Here is a 23,050-nt window from a genome sequence, read left to right on the forward strand (position 1 = left end):
CATGGGGGGGGGGGTGTAGAGAATAAAATTGAACTGGAATGTTAAACAACTATATGTTAAGAGGGAATTCATCACCATAATATAGGTTTTTTCCTCTGAAAATAATGCCGAAATCCATTAAATTGCTAGGAGCTGTCTGGGAGTGTCCCACTTGGCAGATATTAGAATCTTTGCCCAGAACTGGTTGTGTTCTGAGGATATGGTTTAATGGGATAAAGTCTGTTTCGGCTTCAGTCAGACCTGTGGAAAACTTAGCCAAAGATGGAGAAAGCTGAGTCTTACATGGAGCGGGGTAGAGGATAATGAAGGAAATAGTTATTTGCCTAAATGACATTATTGTCCTTGACTGAGAGGAGTTTCTTTGTGGGTAATCCAGAACTATGGGGTGATATTCTGGCACGTTTTTATTATCTATTAACTCCTTTGCTGAGTGAAGAAACAATTCTGGGAAGAGACTGGGAGAGCAAAAAGAGGCATCCAGCTTTTCTTCAGTTCTATTGGCTCTTGGGCAGAATGATTATTTTCCTTCCATGATAAAGGAAAGAATTAAGTAGTTGGGCTTCTCAGGCCTTTCTTGGTGATTCAGATTGTTGGTTCAAAATAGAGTTGTAAAGATAGGAGGGAATTTGATTTGGCGAATCAATGAATGAGTATCATTAAGCTAGTAAAAGGGGGCTTGCTTAGGTTTGCACCCCTACATATGTTTACAGTAAAGTACTTAAAAAAAGAATGGCCTGAGAGACAGAATCAGATTCTTGGGCTGTACTCATCTATGAATTTACTAGAACTTCCACCCTACACTTCTGCCCTATCTCTTCTACAGTTAATTGTCACAGTTATAAAGTTTTGAAAAACAAAAGGAATAGCAATGCCAGGGGATGGTAATAGTTATGAGAATTGAGTTCCTCCATGAATAGAAAACCTTAAATATTTAAAAATCCTTGAGGAAGAGAGGCAACTTGGAACCATTTTCTTATAAAAAAAATGTTTATTATTCAGACTCCCTTGATAGCTCTTGACCCACCTTCCTTTACTTTTCCCACAGTTCTACTTCCCCTAGAGTCAGGGGAGGGCCTCTCTGGCTTCCTCAGCTGTGATTTCCTGGGAGTAGAGGTCTGTGAAGAGTGCTGGCAGCCAGTAGTGTGCCTCCCCTGGAGCCTGCAGATCTAGCCAGGCCAACCCTTCTTTCAGTAGGTGCTCCTAGGGAAAGAATGGACAAGAATTTGTATGGAAAAGATAAGATTTTAGAGATTCTAGGACATAGCCAGAGACTATCCTAAGAAACACAATTGGGGTGGGAGGGTGGGGGGAGAGGGCGAGCAGGCAAACAGATCTTGGTCAGAATGCAGAATATAGTGTTTCTTTAATAGGTAGCAGACTTTATGAAGGGTATTGAACAATTAGATCCTCTCTAAAGGAAGATAATTGGGGATGGAATGAGAATGACATTAGACTGCAATACAAGGATCAGTTGGGAAACAGTGAGGGAATACTACTATCTTCAAGAATTTGGAGAGCAGACATAGAAGAAAATTAGATATCCTGCTTGGTCCCAAAGACTAGAAGTACTAAATGGAAGTTGCACAGAGCAAATGTCATTCTATTTAATGAAAAAACTTCTGAACAATTAGATTTGTTCAAAGTAGAATGAGCGTGCATTTCAATTGTAGTGGGTTCCTCATTACTGGAGACCTCCAGATGGTGGCTGGTGACCACCTGTCCAAGGATATTCCAGGGGGGGAATATTGGTCAGGTGCAGTTGAACTAAATGACATCTGAGATTCTTGGCAATGACTTTGATTTTTAGGGAAGTGAGTTGGAGCAGAATCTCCAAAGGTAATGCAGTAAGGAGCCACAGCCAAACTGGATCCTGAAATTTGTTTCTGTCTTAGTGAGATTTTCATCCTAAACAATCACCACATTTATCTGTACCTTCCACCTACTTCTTGAATAATATGGAATTACCTGTTTCGGTTTGTTTTTTAAACAAAGTATGGAGAAAAATTGCATCTTTTTGCCTGGGTATAGGAGGGAAATGAGGACTGGTCTTATGAGGAAATATTGGAAGGAACCTGAAGTGATGGGATAATGTAAATTACCTGAGTTACAGAGCAAGTGGTTAATTTTATCAGCAAAATTGGAAATAATCTATTGTTATCTTCCCAGTAATGTTGGGAATGAGAATAGTAGAGCCATTGATATTTGTATTACTTGGAGGTTTATAATAGTTTACAATGAGCTTTCCTGAGTGGAAGTAGATGGGATAAATATTATTGCGTTATCTAAGTTATAGGTAGGGAAATTAAATCCTTGGTGAAATGACTTGCTTAGCTATATAAGAAGTAGCAGAAGCAGGATTTGAACCTGAAGTCTTTCATTTTAAAACCGGTGCTCTTTCTACTATATTAAAAGATATGCAGAAAGTGCTCTGAAAAAGTTTTTTAAAATATATAAATGCTTATAGGGTGAAGGAAAGAGGGCAGGATCATAAATCCTGGAGTTGGACCTTGAGATCATTTGATCCAGTCTTCTGCCTTCTGGTACTTTTATCATCCTTATTTTATAGATGATTTTTCTGGGCCACAAGGATTATAGTTAATGGCTTGTCAAAAACCAGCCAATTAATTAGTGGTAGAGACTAAAACCCAGAATATTGATATAAAACTTCATTATGCATATAAACCTAATACCTATGATATAATGATATATACTGTTAATTTCCTTCACCCTTAAGACAGTGTCCAGTATATTTATGCACATGCATGTACATATATATAGCACACACACAAAATCTTGGCATGTACACACACAGCACCCACACACACAATTTTTGTAATCTAACAATTACCAAGGACTAGGAGAGGTCTCCTAGTAGCAACTTGCCTTCCTGTAGATACTGCATGTTTCAACATAACCCTAACCCAGGGAAGGTGTAATTCCAATTTATTTCTTTGGAGAAACAATTCTTAACCTTTTTTATGTCATGGTTCTCTTTGGTAGTCTGGTAAAGTATACAGATCCTTTCTTAAAAATGTTTTTAAAATGCAAATACACATGTATATGTGTATTTAAAAAAGCAATTCTACTGAATGTCACCAAAATATTTTGTAAAAAATTCATTAGGCAACAAATTAAAACCCCTGCCTTAGAAAAGTATTAGTTATTAATCATGACTAATGAAGACAGAATGAATTAAGAAAGAGTGGCCAATGAACAATATACAAAGCTCAGGATCCTATTGTTGTCTCTCTCCCCCAAATGAACTAAAAGGAGTTCTCTGCATAACACAAGTACTCCTCATCTCTCCTAATTATTCTAAACATACTTACCAGCACTTGCCGAGCTCTCTCTGTCTCCCATTTGAGACTTGCTTTGATTTCACTGACTGTCACATAACCATTTTTCTAGAGGGAGGAAGAACATGGACCAATTAGCAGGGACTGTCTGCCTTCCCCCGACCTCCTCGCTTGGCATAATGTTTTCCTCACTCTATCCCAGGAACAGGGAGCTGGGATTAGGCTGGAGGTAGAGAAAGTGATAACTAAATACAGCTCAAGGGGCACAGTGTGTGTTGAGTCCTTTCTGGAATTGAAAAGGTCAAATTTCAGTAAGGGTAAAAGTAGGATGGTGGGTAAAATATCAGTCAGTTTTGTTCTGGGAGCTACTGAATCCAATCCCCTCATTTTATAGATAAGAACATTGAGATCCAGCATCATACCATAACAAGCACCAGATCTTGATGGCAAAGGTAGTGTTTTCTGAGATGTTCCTGAGGGTGGTTTGGTTTAGTGGCCTTGCTTCTTATTAGTTTATGAGATTTACTTTTCTAAGATTTTGAATTCCGTTTTTTTTCTATTACTCCTCTCCCAGGCAGCAATCAATCTGATATAGATTATAATCATATTAAATATTAATGGCCTTCTTTCTTGAAGCAAAACCTAGGTCTAATTCCTTTCCCTAATACCATAGGCTTTGTGAGCTTAGTCAAGTCACAACTTTCCATGCTTTAGGCCAGAAGTTGCAGAGAAGGAGCTGTGGAGGAAATCTCAATCAGAGAAGGGACCAGGTCCAGACCCTATCCTCATGTACTTATTAACTTGAGTAACTGACTTTTGATTAATAAATTCTGTGAGTGGGGAAAAAAGAGATACAAGAAATGAGGGAACTGAGGTATTTGGGGCTGTCTTCTTTTACCTGTAACCCTATAGGAGCTGGGGGAAAGGGCCAGGGTACCTCTGCCAGCTGCAGCACTACAGTATGATCCATGTTGAGTTCAGCTGGAACCGACTGGACCAGGTAAGTGCCTCCCACAGGAATGATACTGAAGCCAGTTCCCAAAGCCTTCAGTTTCTTGATGGCTCGGATGAGGTCATCTCTAAAGTGAGGGGAAAAATGACCAAAAGCACTTGAATGACAAGACCAGTCATCCCTACCCCTTTAATTGTAGGGTTTGCAAGGGTGAAAGCATGAAGGAAGGAATCCCAAATGGCTTAAGATATTCCAGGACTGGAGGTGTTGATCATGTGACCCCACTCATTGAAGAATCCAAACTTCTATCTCCACTCCTTCCCTCATCCTAGAAAGAAAGCATCTTTGCCAAGTCACAGAAGGGAGGTTGGGGTTTGTTGGTGTGCTTACTCCACACCTACAGCTATGTTATTAATAAGAGCTGCCTGGGCCTCATCCATTCACATTCTCCATTTCTATTCGATTAGCAGTAGGTTTGAATAATAAGTATGGCTAGCAATCCTTTGTTTCCTTCTTTTCTGAATATCTATGTTCCATTCCCTCAAACTTGGAGCTGCCTTCTCGGGAACCTCCCATCTATCACTATAATAAACAACCAACTTCATCCTCCCCCAAATAAAGGTAGAATACCTTAAGTCAAAGGAGTCTTAAACTGGGGACCATAGACTTGTAGTTTTAAAAATATTTTGTTAACTATTTTAATATAATTGGTTATATTTGTAATTCTATGTATTTTATGAATTTAAAAACAATATTCTCAGGAGTCCATAGTTTTCATCAAAATAATGAAGGGAAAACACAAAAAAAGTTAAAAATGCTTGTCTCAGTCAATTAAGTCAGTTTACATCCCATGATATACTACTTTATCTCTATATCTATCCTGGTCTCCTTTGCCAGAAATTATGTGGATATGATGAAGTCACCCAAGAGTTAGCCAAGCTATTCTTCAACTTCTAGTTGAGATAGGACCTGCAGCACCCAAGGTGATTGTATCTGATCTCTAAAAAATTCTACCTCATCCCCAAAGGAATGGAAGAAAATACCTACTGGCTGACATCCTGAGCAAACTTGCCCCTTCCCTTCAACACCTGCTGGTGTAGTTCCTCCAGAGTGATCAGACCTAAGGGGATGGGACAGTACAATCAGATGGAGAGAATCCCTATATGAGCAGCAGCCATTTACAGGAGTCATCTCAATTCCTGAACTTGGGCTTAAAAGTATCCCCTAAGTTGCTGAATTCCTTTTGCCCTCTTCCCCTCCACCAGATAACCATCCATAGATCATGGAAACCATTAGAGCCAACAGAGCCAAATTTCTCAAAATTTGAGAAAAACTAAAGTTTCCTCTAAAAAGTTCAAATTATTTTTACTGTCACAAAGATCATACCTGTTTATAGCTAATAGACATAGGGATTTTGGCTCTCAACTAAGTGAATCAGGAGCTGGCCTTCAAGTCAGAAGAGCTGAGTTTAAGTACTGACTTTGTCATATACTAACTACTTGATCCTGTGCAAGTAACTAAATCTCTTAACATTTTAGGAAGTATTCCTAAGACTATAATTTGTGAAGAAGGTGCTAACCTGCACAGGTAGAGGTATTTTTTCACCAAGAAGTTTCCTAAACCAATAGAATCCCAGGTTCAAATCCAAGCTCCTATCCTAAGTAACTTATGCATGATTAATCCAACAAGTCAATAAATTGGTAAACAACTGGAGACTTTTTAGAAGCTCCTGTCCCCTAAACAGTTTTTGACAGGACTATTTTGTCACATGGCCAACAGCCTGACAGCTAACCCAGCATGGCAGGGAGAACAGGGGTAGGACCAGCAGTCCTTTTACAATCAATCGGGAAGTTTGCCCAGAAAGATTAAGTGACCTTTTAAATGTTATACACATATCATGGACCAAACCTGACCTATGTCCTAGGCATCTTCCTCTCAACTAGAATTCAGACTGTAGAAATGCTACAAAGAGCAAAAGATGTGGAGCCTTAGATGTGGAGACTTGCCATGGATTCAGTTAAATGGATTGACTAAACCTTCAAAAGAGTTTCTTTAGGAACTCATGAAGTAGTAGCAAAGAATTGGAAAATTAGTAGATGCCCATCAATTTGGCAGAATTATTTATATATGTGTGTGTGTGTGTGTGTGTGTGTGAAAATGTGTACTATATAGATATTTATGTATATACCAGAAAAAAACAAACAAACAAACAACTCATCAGCAGGGACATAGATAAGATGAACCTGAGAGGCAAAGTCTTAAGTGCTTATAGTTCAGCTACCTCCTCTTCCCACTGGAAGTCCTCACCTCCATTACGATGCTTTAGTGCCAGGCACACCTCAATGATCTGAACACCCAGCTCATAATAAAAGTCTCCAACACCCAGCATCTCAGACCAAAATCCTTTTCCAGCTAAAGAAAGGAAGCAGAAAAGTCAAGGTTATTCTATTACTCCACAACCCTTTTCTCAAAATTCCCCTCCTATAAAAACCCTTTCTAAAACTCTTGCTCATTCCTTTATTCAATATCTCTTCAACAATTATATGGTGGGCCAACTACTAGATAAACATAATGGCATAATTTAAAAAACCATTTCTACTTGGTTTGGAATGTACTACATAAACATAGATGTCTCTTCCTTTTTCTAAATAATTAAGACACATGTAAAAATGAGTTTGCCTTCTGTGAGCATACAGACTGATAAAATGACCTAGAAAATCCTGAGAAAGAATAATGAAGAGATATTTAAAAATCTGATAATCCATAAATATAAATAAATAAATATTAATGAGAAACCATCCACTTAGTCTACATAATTTTATTTTTTCCTTACTAAACTGACAGTTTCTTCAAGCCAGGAGCTATCTCTTCCCCATTGTTGAAGAGCTCTTTGGTTCTCTCCACAGGAGTTACTTAATTAATAATGACCCCTAACTGATATCCTTCTCTCTCGAAATTCTAAGGTGTAGTGGGACAAGTAGGGGTAATGCCTTACAGGCCAAGGGATCAACCCCAATTGTGGCACACATATCCTGGAACTGTAACCGGAACTGAGGATTCTTCCGGATTTCTTGCTTGTGTTTACTGGCAAATTCTTCCAAGTTTGTCTTGAACATGTCCAGCTGCTTTGACATCTGTGGAAGGGACACATATGAATGTAAAGGGCAGCCCAGTTAAGCAACAGGCACGTACCAGCATTGGACTTTTGGCCTAGAGGGATAGGGTAGGCGCAAAATATCTAGAAGTATCCATATTCTGTTCTTCTTACCTCTCCCTTTTCTTTACTCTTATCTAACCCACTATAAGAAGAAATTAACTTCTGTCTTTTTCAAGAAATGAGATTCAATTAGTAAAAAATATTTTAGATATATGGAGTTTCCACTATCAGTTAAGTCAGGGGGAGCACTAAATTTAGGCAAAAGCTAAGGAGTAAGGATATTTGGCTGCTTTCTAAGGCTAATACATATTGTTTTGTATTGTACATATTTCTTTTCCTGTACCTTTTATCCTGCCAGCAGAAATCAATAGTTTTGTTTCTCTTAGATGACCTCCCCCAAAGTAAATTAGTGTGATCCTTTCTTAAGTATGATGTTTAGAAATTTTAAATTACACCTGTCATCTCTTTTTATAAGAGTCAGAATTTCATAGCAGCAAAGAGTAACATGTTAAGAATTTTGCAACCCTTAAATTCATATATAAATGATACCTCATGAAATTGGTTAGATAAGCCTTTTGTTTCATATATATGTTACAGTATCTCTGGCCAGCAAGGTTCATGATACTTTTGTGGGTCCCTCTGTGTTGTATGTGTGAATGGATGTTTTATCATCCCAATAATATTCTATCATATTAGGAAATTTGAAAATTTTCCCTTTCCTCAGGTTTTCTCCTTTCTTTCCCCTTCAACATCCTCATAATGAGATAATGAATAATGATAATGAAACTGAGGTAGGATATTCTATCACTGCCTGTCTCTCCCACTTTAAAGATTGGGCTCCAGGACAAGCACTAACATTAAGAGAATTCCTTTCTTCCTCCTCCTCCTCCTCCTTCCTTTCCCTCCCCCTCCCCACCTTGAGGAGGAAGTATTAGGGATTTAGTGACTTGCTAAGGGTCACACAGTGTCAGAGGAGAGATTTAAACTCGGGTCCTTCTGATTGCAGGGCCCATTCTCTATCCATTGAGCCACCTAGCTGTCCTGGGAGTCCCCTTTTGGAAAGTGGGTTAGATGAAAATAAAAGCTCGGATGCTGGAACTTTCCAAGTACTCAGCACATAACTTAAGGAAGTAAACCAGGGTCCTCTCCTGCTGGAGCAGAAAGAGCTCCTGCTTCACAGTCAGAGAACTTATATTAAGGTTCTTATCCGCAAAAAGAAGACCTTGGACTAAACGATTTCCAAGGCCCTTCCAGCTTCCAATTCTGAGATCTCACGATCCCAACCAGCTCACCTGGGCCAGCTGATCCTCGGCCAAGACAGTGCCACGTTCCTTATATTTGGCCTGCAGGGGAATAATATTAGCATGAGCCTTGGGGTGGAGAGGTTGGGGTTCGGGTTCTCCTCCCAGCTTGGGGTAACCGGCACCGGAAACCCAAAATGTGAGGGGGCAGAGGCCTGATTTAGGGATCGCCGGTACCGGGGATGAGGGATCCAGTCTGGCAGGGGAGTAAGGGTGCCTGGCTCTGGGAGCTCAGTTTCCAGATTTGGGGGAGTCACCTCAGCCAACTTCTTCTTGGCGATGGCGCCGGCGCCCACCCCGCGGCGGTGCATCCCTGCACGCCCGCCGGCCCCCAGGCCGTCACAGCTCAGGGGCTCTGCCGCGGGTTGCTCGACCAGGAAGTACCGGCTCAGTGCGTCATTTCCCCGCGCCGGAAGTGAGGGCGCGCAACTTCCGGCACCTGGCGACTTTGAGCATCCTCGCCCGTTTCGTTGCGCGTGACGAGTCTGCCCTTCGCCTCAACCCCTCGGGCCCTGGCCTTATCCTCTTTCTATGCACACAATGAGCTCCCACATGTTATTTTATCTTTTCATTGATTCACTTGTGTGTTCGTTGACTTATTCATTCATTCATTTATCATTCATTCATTCAACAACATGGAGGTCGTGGATTGTCAGAGTTGGAAGGGACCGTAGACGTCACCTGGTCCCGCCTCCTTATTTAACAGACAAGCCTGAGGTCCACAGAAGTGAAAAGATTCGTGTCTAAGGCCAGGAAGTATATAAATGACAGAACCAGAATTAGAACCTAGATTCTCTCTCATAAATTAAAGACTTATTTTTTGCAAGATCTTAAGGATACGGAGCGAGGGTGGAGGATGGGGTGGGGAGTGGGGGGTGGGGAGTGGGGTAGGGTGGAGGAGTAGGTTAGTTAGATGAAGCAGTAAATAGAGCGCCTGGTCTGGAGTCAGGAAGATCTGAGTTTAAATGCCACTCCAAATACTCACCAGCTGTCACCCTGGGCAAGTCGCTTAACTTTGTTTGCCTCAGTTTCCTCATTCGTAAAATAAAACTGGAGAAAGAAATGGTCAATTATTCCAGTATCTTTGTCAAGAAAACCCCTAAAAGTATCGGACGCGCCTGGGGGGGGGGGGGGGGAGGGATGGGTAAAAAGGACACAAAGAAACAAAACTACTCTCAAGGAGCTTACTATGGAATGCAAGAAAAGATAAGTACTATCTGGTGGCAATTATGTTACAAGGGAGGAGGCAAGAAGAAAGGCCTTGGTAAGAGGTTATGAGAAATCTGAGAAGGGAGAGAAGGCTTTCCCATCTGGGTTGGATGGGTGAAAGTGTCTGGGAAGGATTCACAGAAGAGGTGCCCCAGATGGGGGAGTTCAATCCAAGTATGGTGAAAGTCTTGGCAAAATGCAGAATTAGAAGAAGGCCCTTTTCAGGTAACAGACAACATAATTAAGGTTTGGTTGAAAGACTTTGACAGGCAATATTATGAAAAGAGGTTTGAACCAAATTGTAAACGACCTTGAATACCAGGCTGAGGAGTTAGCCTACTGAAGTATAATCTCAGCTTCTGATCCAAGAAACTCTGTAATAGGAAAAAGTATAGTAACAAGTTTAAATAGAATTTTAAAATTTAGGGGCAGCTAATTGGTGCAATAGATAGAGCACCAGCCCTGAAGTCATGAGTTAAAATGTGATCTCAGACACTTAACACTAGCTAGCTGTGTGACCCTGGGGAAATCACTTGATCTTCACAACAAGGAAGGTACTATTATTATCCCCATTTTTACAAATGAAGAAGCTGAGGCAAGCAATCATTAAGTAATTTTCACAGGTTACATAGCTTGTAATTATCCAAGGTTGAATTAAAATAGTTTCTAAACTTTAAGTTTTGCCACTTTTTTGAGGAGTAACTTGAAGATTGGATTATAAAAAGTATAGACTGCTCACTAATAGGCACAGTGTTTGTAGGGGAAAGTGGACAAGCTCTTACAAAAAACTAGCTATAAGGTACATGTGCCTGAAATTATAACTGAATCAAAGGCTTGCAAGGCATTCTGTATCTTGTGTTCCCTGCTTCTCTTCTCAGCCTTTCTATCTGATCTAAATTTCTGATTTTCTGCTAGATAAAACCACTTTTCTGCTCTTCTTGGCCACCAAAGAGTGCTAAACTCTTATTAACAATGCAGCAACATTATACACTCTTTCACTGAAATGATAGCCCTAAGGCCAAAACTATGTTTTAGGTTTTCTTTCTTGGCTATATGCTGAATATATTTTAGCAATAAGCACTCCTTTAAGCCAGAGAAACGAACACTTCCTCAGCCATGTTCGCTGGGACTTTGAAGAATATCTGTTTTTCAAATAGTGGAGGATAATAGAGGACACCAGTCAAGCCTCTCAGAGATTTTCCCTCTCTAGTCTGTAGATGATGTTAGAGAGCAATTAGCCCATCTTGCTTTTCACGTGAAAAAAGGATTTTGTTTTCCACCAATCAGCTCCCAGAGTATCTGCAGGGCTTTTCTGCCCTCAGTAATTTCTTGAGCTCTAGATGGGGCTAAAGAGCAGCAAGCTCAGCCAGCTCTTCACTTGGCACCAGAGTTCTACTATTGCAATGGGCTTTCTTTCAGTATCTGCAGAGCCTACAAACCTTTAGTCATTCTCCTCAATGGACTCAGCATGAAGCAGCTATCTTATCATCTGACACTTTTCTGGTTTGTTTCTTTTTTCAGGTCACTATTGTGTCTTCTCATTTTTCTGATCTCTGACTTCTCATCTTCTATGGCTTCTAATGCTTCAAATTTGTTTCTTATGATTAGTGACCTATCTCAACCTTAGTTTGAGCAATCAGAGATCACATTTTTATCAGCTATAATACAATTGCTCAATAAATAAACATTTATTAAGTATCTACTATATGCTAGACGCAGTCCTAAGTTTTGGTGGATATAATGTAGAGAGACTGCCTGATCTAAATAAGAAATAATCAATAGAGAGAAGACACTGGAATTAAAGTGGATTGGGAAAGGCTTCTTGTAGAAGGTGGGATTTTAAGAAATCAGATTTTCAGAAGCAGAATAAGATAGAATATCTTGTTTGAGAAAAAGAAAATATACAATTTTCTTATAGTATTTGTGATAGAACCAACATCTTCTAGGATTTCCCCTTTCTCTTACAACAAAAATGCAACAGGGATTAATTTTCACAAAATAGTGACAAAACTGTCTAAAGATTATTCAGGTCATCACACTCTGCCCTGCTGAGTAGATGTGTTTCCAGGAAGGCATTATCTATATCACAGCATCTTAAAATGTGGGGTCTCATAATTGAATGTGGGAGTTGTAAAATTATGATATATTATCAATAAATGTTTGATTTGTATGCCTATTCTAAATACCTATATAGCCAGGTTCATGCAAAAATATCTTGGGTTAAAAGGGGTGGAAGAGGAAAAAAATTAGGAAGCCTTGATTTATACAAGCTGAGTGTTACTACATCCTTGTATACACATGCTATGTTCAAAGTTTTGTTAATTTTCCATGTCTTGCAAGTACTTTATTTCATTCTAAAATTTAACCTGAGCAGTATGCTTTCTTCAGTGCTCACATCTATGATGCCCAAACACTTCTTTGCTTTAGAGTTTCTCAGATATATACTTCAAAACTCTGTGTTACATTGAATAGAGTACTAGACCTGCATTTAGGAAGATGCCTCTTCCAGAGTTCAAACCTGGCCTTAGACTGTGTAATCCTGGGCAAGTCACTTAGTTTCTTGTATAAATTTATCTTTTAAATATAGTATCCTCCTTAATGGCAAAACCTCTTTACCTTTTTTTGACTTTGTATCCTTGTACCTAGAACAAAACTTTTGAGCCAGAGATGTTTAATAAATTGGAGGGGGATTAAGGAAGAAAATCAAAGATAATTCTAATTCAACATTGGGTGACAATACTGAATACCATGGTGCCATCCACAAAAATCAAGAAGGTAGAGTAAGGAAGAGGCTTGTGGATGAAAATAAGTTTAACTTTGGACATGTTGAGTTTGAGGTTTGGGTAGGACTCCAGGTGTAAGGGTCTGGTAAACAACTGGAAATAAAGGAATGGAGATGATGATGATGATGATGATGATGATGATGATGATGATGAGTGAGAAGACTGGACAGATACTGATAGAGTCATCTATAGAGTGTCATCTATGGAGTGTTTGATATGATTAAAGGAGAGAATATGGAGATTTTTTATTTTTTTTATTATAGCTTTCTATTTACAAGATATATGCATGGGTAATTTTTCAGCATTGACAGTTGCAAAACCTTTTGTTCCAATTTTTTCCCTCCTTCCCCTCATCCTTCCCCCAGATGGCAGGTAGACCAATACATGTTAAATATGTTAAAGTATATGTTAAATACACTATATGTATACATGTCCATACAGTTATTTTGCTGTACAAAAAGAATCAGACTTTGAAATAGTGTACAATTAATCTGTGAAGGAAATCAAAAATGCAGGTGGACAAAAATAGAGGGATTGGGAAGTCTATGTATGGTTCACACTCATTTCCCTGAGTTCTTTCACTGGGTGTAGCTGATTCAATTCATTACTGTTCTATTAGAGCTGATTTGTTTCATCTCATTGTTGAAGAGGGCCGTGTAATATGGAGATTTTTAAAAAAGGGCCAATGAGAGAATATTGGGTGATATCTAATTTTAAAAGATGAAGTAGAAGTCGAGGAGAAGAGAAACACACACACATATGTAAACACATACATAGTAACCACCTGAGACACATTCTGAACACATTAGACAGACATACTGACTTTCCATCCAACTTCTCTGGACAGACCTAGAAACACTGACAATACTCTGACTTTTGTCACAAATATGATCTTTCATTGAATACTGTCAAACATACTCCCTGTTTTACTTACTGATCCACCAAAAAATATGTATACCAGTACCTTCAGAAAAACATACCCACACATATACATCAAATCCCTTAGAGTATATACACATAGGAGTGTATCTTGGAGTTGTTTTGATTTGCATTTCTCTGATAGTGATTTGGAGCATTTTTTTTTTTCATGTCCATAGGTGGGTTTAATTTCTTCATCTGAAAAAAAAAAGAGTTTACATATATTAAGATCGATATATTTTGGAGGTCTTTATTTCATCTCCCACTTGCACTGATGAATCAGATTCTCAGCTACATCTTTGCCTTTTCAGGTTTCAGGAATAACTTGGAGAGGTAATAATCTTCACAATTTTATTAGCTTATGCTCCCAATTTACTATGTTGTCTCTACTAGTTTTTCTCCTCAATATGTGAGTTTTGCCAGTTGGTATCTCCCCATAACCATTGATCTACCTAGTGACTGGGACTCTCCTATCAATATAACCAATTAAAATCAATTTTTTACAAAGAGATTTTTAATGAAAAGATATTGCAAGAACCAAAATTTAAAAGTATTTCTCCTATTACTAAAGTATATCTTCCTCTCTACAACTTCTGTGATTGGGGAGAGTAAGCTCAGACTCAAATTGATTGCTACAAAGCATTTGTCACACTAAATTAAATCATTTTTTAAATTAAAAAAATTTAAAACATTAACAATTTTCTGTTTCTATGCTACTTAACTTGTCAAGTGGAAAATATATTTTTTTAAATAGGCAGACTCAAAACAAAACAAATCCGCATGTGGTCATATTTAAAAATATGTATATCTTGTTCTAAAATATTCTGTAAGTAGTTAGGTGGCATGATTCATTATTGTGCCTGTGGAATGATTGTTCATTGCACTGATCAAAGTTCTTAAATCTTTCAAAGTTGTTTGTTTTTTACAGTGTTGTAATTCTATAAACTGTTCTCCTGTTACTGCTCACTTTACTCTGCATCAGTTTCTACAAGTCTTCTCAGTTTTCTCTAAAATCATCCCTTTTAATCATTTCTTATGTCAAAGAGTATTTCATGTATTCCTATACCATAATTTCTTTAGCCATCCTCCAACTTTTGGGGATCACTTTCACTTCCAATTCTTCACTATCACAAAAATCAGATACACCCATATATTCACACACACACACACACACACTCATCCATGAGTCTTTCTCCTCTTTCTTTGAACTCTTTGGGCTACAGAGTTGCCAATATTATCACTAGGTCAATGGATATATGGAGTTTAGTAACTTTTAAAATAAAATTCCAAATTGTTTTTCAGAATATCTGTATCAATTTACAGCATCACTAAAAATACATTGCTGTGCCCATTATCCCCAGGCCCCTCTAACATTTGTCATTTTTCTTGTCAACTTTGCTAATCTGATGGGTGTAAAATGGAACCTCAAAAGTTCGATTCCAAAAGTGACATAGTCAATGGAGAGGGTCAATCCATTGCCTTCATGATTCAGTGTCTTGAGTACACCATGGGTTCACTGCTGTGCTGGGTCAAGCAGGTTAATCCTCAGGAATGTGTTGGTGCCTCACTGGGCTCAGCTGCTGGCAAACTCTGGTATAGAATCCAGTTCCTGGACCCCTGTTGACTCTTTAACATTTTTGAAACTCATAAGATCATAGCTGTCTTCCATACTTCCCCTAAGAACAGGAAAGAATACATAGATATATCGAACATTTATTTAGCACTCATAGTGTATCAGAGCAGCATGTGTTCATGACTGCATGTCAGTCAGCCCAACTGGGAAAGACCTGAGGCATGCCTTGCAAATTGATTCTCCATAAGTATTGTTTTCCTAGGAGATGATCGTGGAGCTAGATTGGATGTGGCTTTGGGGGCGATCTACTCCTGGGGCTATTATGTATAGGATCCTGGGAAGTCTTCCTAGTACATAATATCTCCTCTCTTTCTCATAGCAAATGATTGCTGCAGCTAGTATGGCTTGCTTGCAGTTGGCAATTGCTCTTGGTAGTAGTTGGGGAAAAGGAATGGACCGAAAGTAGGCCACATAGTGGTGGTGAAATGATGCTATTTGAAGGATTCTAGAGCTTACTTCCCATTTGGTGACATTTGGTTAGCCTTTAACACAATTTTTTTTTGCATATAGTAAATGCTTAATAAATACTTTTTACTTCATTCCACTCATTCATATGTAATTTATTTATATCTATCTAAGATGTGTTTGTTCAGATGACAGATTCAATGTCTTATTTTTGGATATAATTAGTAAGTACATATATACATATATGTAAGTATGTGTATATAACTAAAGGGGATCAGTGTGATGATTTTAAATGATTGTATGTTAGCTTGTCCAAAGGATTTATTGTGTTCATTTTTGTCTACATGAATAAGAATTATTGTTTGAATTAATTAGTAGGTATAGGCAGGCAAACATACTGCTCCCTCCAGACATACAATATAACAAAACATACTGCTATCATGTAGACTAATAAACACAGTGACCTCTTGAGTAGATGCTATAAACTGGTTCTTTCACTGGAATCTCCTGTAAAAACATAATAATTCTCTGGGACACAAATTTATTGATTCCTTTTATATAGACATATACTTATCCTATATATATATTTACATCCTAAGGCACAAATTAAACATAATGAGCCTCACAGAGCCCCTCCCCCCCCCACAGTCTTACCCATTATATGACATACCTGAATATACAAAACCTTCACATATAGATTATACATGCATATTAGAGCCCTTCCTACAGATATGCAATGTTCCCACCTCTCTATAGACACATACACATACACACACAATTATACCTATACTTACTACCTCAAGTACAAATATACTGATGACATTAAATATAAGCCAATACATAGTAAACACCTGAGAGAAACATATATAGACTATCTCAGGCAGACATATACATAGCGATATATATGTATATATAGATTGATAACCTTATATGCACACACTAAACCTATCTAAAACATACACACACTTTGACCTGCTTATATAGACACATTGACTCCCTTACACACTATTACTATAAGATAGACAATGGTCCCCTTACATAAACATTCATATGGAGAACCTTTCAGTCAAACACAAACTGATTGCCCCACAGACACACATAGACCCATTCAGACTGACACACATATCCTCTTTCAGAAGGCACTGAATCCTTCTTATACAACATTAGGTACTTCCTGTTTGGACACTGCTGTGCTAAGCCTTGGGAGAGCAAGGAAGTTTAAACAAGACATGGTCCCTATCCTCCTAGACCTTACAATTCAGGAGGAAGATGAGGCACTAACATCAATAGCTATAAAATACATACTAAATTCATCAGATGATTAGGGGGAGAAAAGTGATATATAGAGCCTGGGCCTGAACTACTAATATAGTTCATAATCTCCACCCCTTCCCAATATATGTTCTTTTCATTAACAGTCAGCTATTAGATACAGTTAACTCTTGGCAAGATTAATTACTAAGATGGCATAATAAGAATAGTAGCTATAAAACATCCTCCTCTTTAATAGTGCATACTCTGTCACAAATACATATGTGTCTATGGGAAGTATGAGCTCAAATTTAAAGTAAAATGATAATGAGGTATGCATGCAAAATAAAATGCTAGGGGTAATACTGAAGGTAAATGCAACTCATATCACTAGATATAGCAGGATCTCAAAAGACTTTGTCTCCTTATGTTGTACTCACAAAGCTTCCTTTAGGTTTAGTATCTCTCACTAGCCAAGCTGCTTAACTGAGTTCCTAGGATCTGTTCCTCTACATAGCTTGATTCTTAGTTGCTAAGACTAGCTGTCTCTTGAGTCCATAACATATAAAGCCTTTTGTCATTCCCCCAAATGCTAATGCTCTCCCTCTCTAACTAGCTTGCATTAAATGACCTTGTATTTATTCTCTATATTTTATCTGCATGTACATATATATGTACTTTTCTTCCTAGATAGAATGAAAACTCATTGAAAGTAGAGATATTTCATTCTTTCTATTTTTAATCTCAGCATCTAATATTGGGCAAAGACATAGTCATAGCTTATTAAAGGTTTGTTGATTAGTTGGTTGATTGGTGAGAGGGGAGAGACTGGAAAAAGGGAAATCAAACAGGAATCTATTATGATAATGCAGATTGGAGGTAATTAGAATGAACTGGAGTGGTGTCCATTAGGTGAATCCAAAAAATTGTATATATGAGAGAAAACTAGGATTTGAGAAATAATTAAATATTGGGAGAAAAAAAGTGGAAAAAATGAAAGATAATTTCAGTGATGAACCTGAGGTATGGTGAGAGCTATCATATGCTCAGTGGAATTAGGGAGAGTTTAGAGAAAGGGAGAGTTTGGGGGTAAAAATCATGAGTTTTGTTTTGGATGTGTTGAATTTGAGATAACAAGATATGTAGTTGGATATGTATTTATATAGTCTTTTGTTATGTAAATGTGCATAGTTATTTGTATCTATACAAATATAATACATCATATAATAATAATAGCTAGCATTTAAATAGTGCTTTAAGGTTTGTAAAACATTTTATAAATATTATCTCATTTATCTGTACAATCACCCAGGGAAGTAAATGTTATTACTATTTTCATTTTAAAGCTGAGGAAACTAGAGATTAAGTAATATGCCCTTGGTCATACAGCTAGTTTGTGTCTGAGGGTGGATTTGAACTCAGGTCTTCCTGATTCCAGGAATAGTATCCATTATGCCACTTGTTTATCTATCTCTCTATATATGTATGTACATATATGTGTGTATACATACATATGTTAAGTATATATATATATACATACAGAGAGAACCTCAGAAGTTTTGGTGTAGTATATATGCATATGTACATATACACAGTTTATGTATATGTGATAAGTGTGTATCTATTTTGAGAGCCATCTTTGAGAAATAATTAAACTCATGGGAAAAGATAAGATCACTGAGAGAAAGTTGAGCGCAAAGAAGAAAAGAGTCTGGATGGATCCTTATGGTATACCTTTTTTGAGAGAGAATGAGAAAGAGGAAGGAAGAGAAGAGGAAGGGGGAAAGAAAAGGAGGGGGGAGAGAAAGAGAGAGAGAGAGAGAGAGAGAGAAAGAAAGAGAGAGAGAGAGAGAGAGAGAGAGAGAGAGAGAGAGAGAGAGAGAGATAAAGACAAACAGAGAGAGAGACAGAAACAGAGAGAGACAGAGACAGAGAGAGAGACAGAGGGAGGGGGAGAGAGAGAGAGAGACAGAGACAGAGAGAGACAGAGGGAGGGAGAGAGAGAATGCTAGAAGAAAAAGGTATCACAGAAGTTAAAGAAGGAAAGATGTTTGCTCAGTGGTTGTAAAGTGACAGCATAATGAAGCCAGCAAGAAAGACCATTGGATTTAGCATTTGAGAGCTCATTGGTAACTAAGGAAGTGGAAGCCATGAATTTATACTTGTTTATACAAGAAATGAAGAGAAAATGTTCTGTGATAGTATGAGGGGAAGTTAGAGACAAGTGAAAAGCTTTTTTTTTTTTTTTTTTTTTTGAGGAATGGGGAAGATGGGAGCTTGTTTTTGAAAGGTGCTGATAGGAAGAGATTAAAGATTTAACTGATAAAATACAATGTAATGAATACTTAAGTATCCACTATGTGTCAATTGCAGATACAAAGAAAAAATTTTAAGATTCCATTATAAGGACATGCAACATTGTATACATTCAGGTAGTTAAATACAAGGCAAGTTAGGAAGAACACTAACAATGGATGCTCAGAAAAAGGTCTTCCTATCAATAGAGGGACCTGAGATTCTAGAAGGTAGAACTCAGGAGGTTGTGCATTCCAAGTAAATGGAAAGCTTAACCAAAGACCCAGAAGTATGAGAAAGAATGTGGAGTCTGCAGAATAGTTAGTGGCCAATTTGGCTAGAATGTTGAGAATATGAAGCAACATAATAATAAATAAGTCTGAAAAAGTAACCTGGAATCTGATTATGGAGATCACTAAATGCCAGGCTGAGGAGGCCTTGAGGCAATAGGGAGACAATAAAGGTTTGGGAGTAGAAAATTGATATAGACTATTTTGATCACTGAAGGGCAAATGGATTGGGAAAACAAAAGAATGGAAACAGGGAGACCAATGGGAAGCTATTACATTAATCTAAATGAGAGATGATTAGAGCCTAAACTAGAATAGTGGCCATGTAATGTATGTAAGCATTGAAAAGGGAATGGGTAAGAGAGACATTGTGGAAGTAATTGCCAAGGACATGGGTCAGTTGTGGGAATTTAGAGATAGAGAAGAATCAAGCTTGACCTTGAAATGGCAGGCCTATGTGACTGGAGGGCTGCTATACCTTCAGTAAAACTGAGAAAACTGGAAAAAGGCCTAAAAGATAACTAGTTGTCTTTCTTACATATTGCATTTGAGATGCAGACAGGTAATCCAGGTGACGATGTACTGCAGGCAGTTGGCTAAGGACTGAACCTCAAGGAAAAGATTAGGGTTGAATACTTAAGTTTATTTTTATTTAAGTTTCTGCTACCAAGCACTATTAAGAAAACTTGTCTTTACATTTCCAAAGCATGACAAATATTTGTTCAATACTATGTGTACACAATTCTTATGGTTTTACTGTAAGTCCACAATTTTCTTTTTTCCAACATTTTAGGACCATGTGATTATATACACAAACTTCCATATGTCTATATAACACACACACACACACACACACACAATTTATTATACATACACACATTTTACCATGTTCCTAATTAATGCATTTTGGGGAATTCTGAAGTAAGTCCACTTGTTACTTTCAATATCAAAAATCTGCATAAGTTATTTTCAAAGAAGCACAGAATTACAGATGAGAAATTTAGGTCTGGAGAGATTAATTAACTTGCCCAAGGCCAACTCTATTTCTACTGTATCATGTCTAAACTATGTATTTATTAATTTTGTTTGACTATACTTATTTCTTATAAGAGAAAGTCATTTAGGCAGAAATGGGGTGTAAATTAGGAGGTAGTGATGGTGATAAAAATGGAAAAAAAAAGAAAGAAGGAAGGAAAGGAAAGAAGGAGGAATGAGTGATAAGGTGTGGGGTTGGGGTAGAATACCATTATTTATTACAACTATATAATGAAAAGTAGCAGTATACTGGATAAAACTAGCCTAAAACTTAGGATGAATTCAACCTCTATCTCTGACATCCTAGGAAAGTCACTCAGCCTCTCAAAGTTACTAATTGGAAAAGACTGAACAAATATTATTATAAGAGTATAATCAAACTTTATTATATTCAAACAATGAATATAAAAAATTCAGAGAAACTTGAGAAGAATTGAATGAACTAATTAAGAATAAAATCAGAACTAAGAGAATAATTTATACCATAGTAACAATAATGTAAGGAAAATTACTTTTAAAAGCATCAGAGATCTGATTAATGTTGTGATTATTTACCATGTAGGGGATGAATTAGAGATTAAAATACACAAAGAAGGAAAAGAAAATTATTTAAACATTTTTTATAATATTAGAAGAAAGCAAAAAAAAATTTTTGGAAGGGGCACAGACAGAACAGGAAACTTCATTACTACTTTGTTAAATTTAATATTTACTTTTAAAAATGCATATAACAGAAGTTTGTTTCATCTGAAATGATCTTTGTTCTTTGCTTTAAAATGTATGTATTTCATGTGCAAAAATGCTTTGTATCAGCTCTTTTCATGGTGGCAAGAAATTGGAAATTGAGTGGATACCCATCAATTGGGGAATGATTGAATAAGTTGCAGTATAGGAATGTAATAGAATACTGTTATTTTATAAGAAATAATGAGCTAACTGATTTCAGAAAAAAAAAACTTGAAAAACTTACATGAACTGATGCTGAGTAAAAACAGCAGAATCAGAACACTGTATACAGTAACAGCAAGATTGCATAATGATCAATTATGATAAAGTTGGTTCTTTCACCAATGCAGTGATCCAAGACAATTCCAAATAAACTTGGGATGGAAAATGCCATCTGCATTCAGAGAAAGAATTATAGAGACTGAATCCTCGAGGAATAAAACATATTATTTTCATGTTTTGGGTTTTTTCCCCTTTCTTATGGTTTTCCCCTTATGATTTTTCTTTCACATGATTAATGCAGAAATATAGTTAAAATGATTATACATGTTTAACCTTTATCAGATTGTTTTCTGTCTTGGGGAGGAGGGAGATAAAAGAGGAAGGGAGAAAAATTTGGAATTCAAAATCTTGACAAAAAATGATTGTTGAAAACTATCTTTACATATAATTGGAAAAATAAAATACTAGTAAATGAAAAATAAAATGTATTAACAATTTTAAGTTCCTAATAAAAAATAATTTAAAAAATGAACTAATGCAGTGACAAGAAATCCGAGTACTGATGATAGACAAGGAGAACTGAATGGGTGAAAATTGGATGTACTTACTCACAAAACAAAAGAGTAAAACCAATTAGATTAGAAAACAGAATCCTAAAATATGTTGTTTACTAGAAATATATTTGAAATCAAATTAAAATGGTTATGGAGAAAAAAAATCTTCAGCTAAACTAAAAAAACAAAACAGGGTGACAATCATGATTTCAGATAAATCTACAGTAAATATAAAAAAAGATAAAAAGGAAATTGAGTCAATGGAATAATAAGAAAATATACTGAAAATGAGAACTAGGTTTAGTAGGATAGAGGGAAATGACAAGAACTTATGATTTGAGAGGGAAGGAATTGCAGTTTAAGATGATGGAGTTGCTACAGTTTTTAGTGATGAAGTCTGAGATGGCTAAGGTAAAATAAAAATAATGGTCATGGTAGTTGAAGAGAATGATGGACTGGGAAGTCAGAATGTTCTAAGGCATTTAAATATGAATAATTAAGAAAGGCAGGGATAGTGGTACATGCCTATAATCTTTGCTACTAGGGAAAGCTGAGATTAATGGACCACTTGACTTTAGAAGTTCTGAGGTGCAGTAGGGTCAAGGTTGATTAGGTGTCTGACTTACAGGCACTAATATGATCAACATCATGAATAGACCATTACTAGGCTGCCTAAGGAGTAATGGCCATGCCTAGGATGGAAAAATGGAAGTTATAATTTCTGAACTGGTCAGCATTGTACTGGGCTTCCACTCTATTTTCAACATGATTGAAATAGAGATTCAGTCTCAAAAAATATGTAAAGAGAGCAAAGATCAGGTAAGGGACAACAAGAATGATCTAATAAAAAAATCTTTTTAAAAGTGATCTAGGCCCCTACCTAAGTTATGTATTGATATAAGGTTTAATAGATGCTTAGTTAGTGATTGCATCAATGATACCTATCTCTCCCCAGTGATTTTATCATGCTTGGGTGATTAAAAAACTCATGGGTGATGAGACTGATCTTTGGAAGGGGTGATT

General features: G+C 37.1%; 1 protein-coding gene across 2 annotated transcripts; it reads right to left on the reverse strand.

Annotated features, from left to right (window-relative positions):
• Positions 1-968: 968 nt before the first annotated feature.
• Positions 969-9,102, reverse strand: SNF8 (SNF8 subunit of ESCRT-II). 2 transcript variants are annotated; one of them, XM_051994747.1, is made up of 8 exons: positions 8,964-9,102; positions 8,698-8,748; positions 7,244-7,382; positions 6,556-6,660; positions 5,296-5,368; positions 4,234-4,375; positions 3,330-3,404; positions 969-1,200 (listed from the first exon to the last, which is right to left on the reverse strand). In XM_051994747.1, the coding sequence occupies exons 1-8, from the start codon at positions 9,015-9,017 to the stop codon at positions 1,063-1,065; spliced, it is 777 nt and encodes a 258-aa protein (XP_051850707.1). In that variant the 5' UTR covers positions 9,018-9,102; the 3' UTR covers positions 969-1,062. The 2 variants fall into 2 exon arrangements, with proteins under 2 accessions (XP_051850707.1, XP_051850708.1); XM_051994748.1 differs by having other exon boundaries at positions 8,884-9,063.
• Between the last annotated feature and the right edge of the window lie 13,948 nt (positions 9,103-23,050).

The sequence above is a fragment of the Antechinus flavipes genome, chromosome 4 (assembly GCF_016432865.1).
Source record: "Antechinus flavipes isolate AdamAnt ecotype Samford, QLD, Australia chromosome 4, AdamAnt_v2, whole genome shotgun sequence".
Classification (NCBI taxonomy): Eukaryota; Metazoa; Chordata; class Mammalia; order Dasyuromorphia; family Dasyuridae; genus Antechinus; species Antechinus flavipes.

Excerpts from the sequence above, each read along its gene's own strand:
- SNF8 (XM_051994747.1), bottom strand. The coding sequence starts at position 9,017 with ATGCACCGCCGCGGGGTGGGCGCCGGCGCCATCGCCAAGAAGAAGTTG. Across the intron at positions 7,383-8,697 it reads CCGAGGATCAGCTGGCCCAG|ATGTCAAAGCAGCTGGACAT; the intron begins GTGAGCTGGTTG and ends TCCCTTCCACAG. Across the intron at positions 3,405-4,233 it reads TAGTGCTGCAGCTGGCAGAG|AAAAATGGTTATGTGACAGT; the intron begins GTACCCTGGCCC and ends TCCTCCCTCTAG.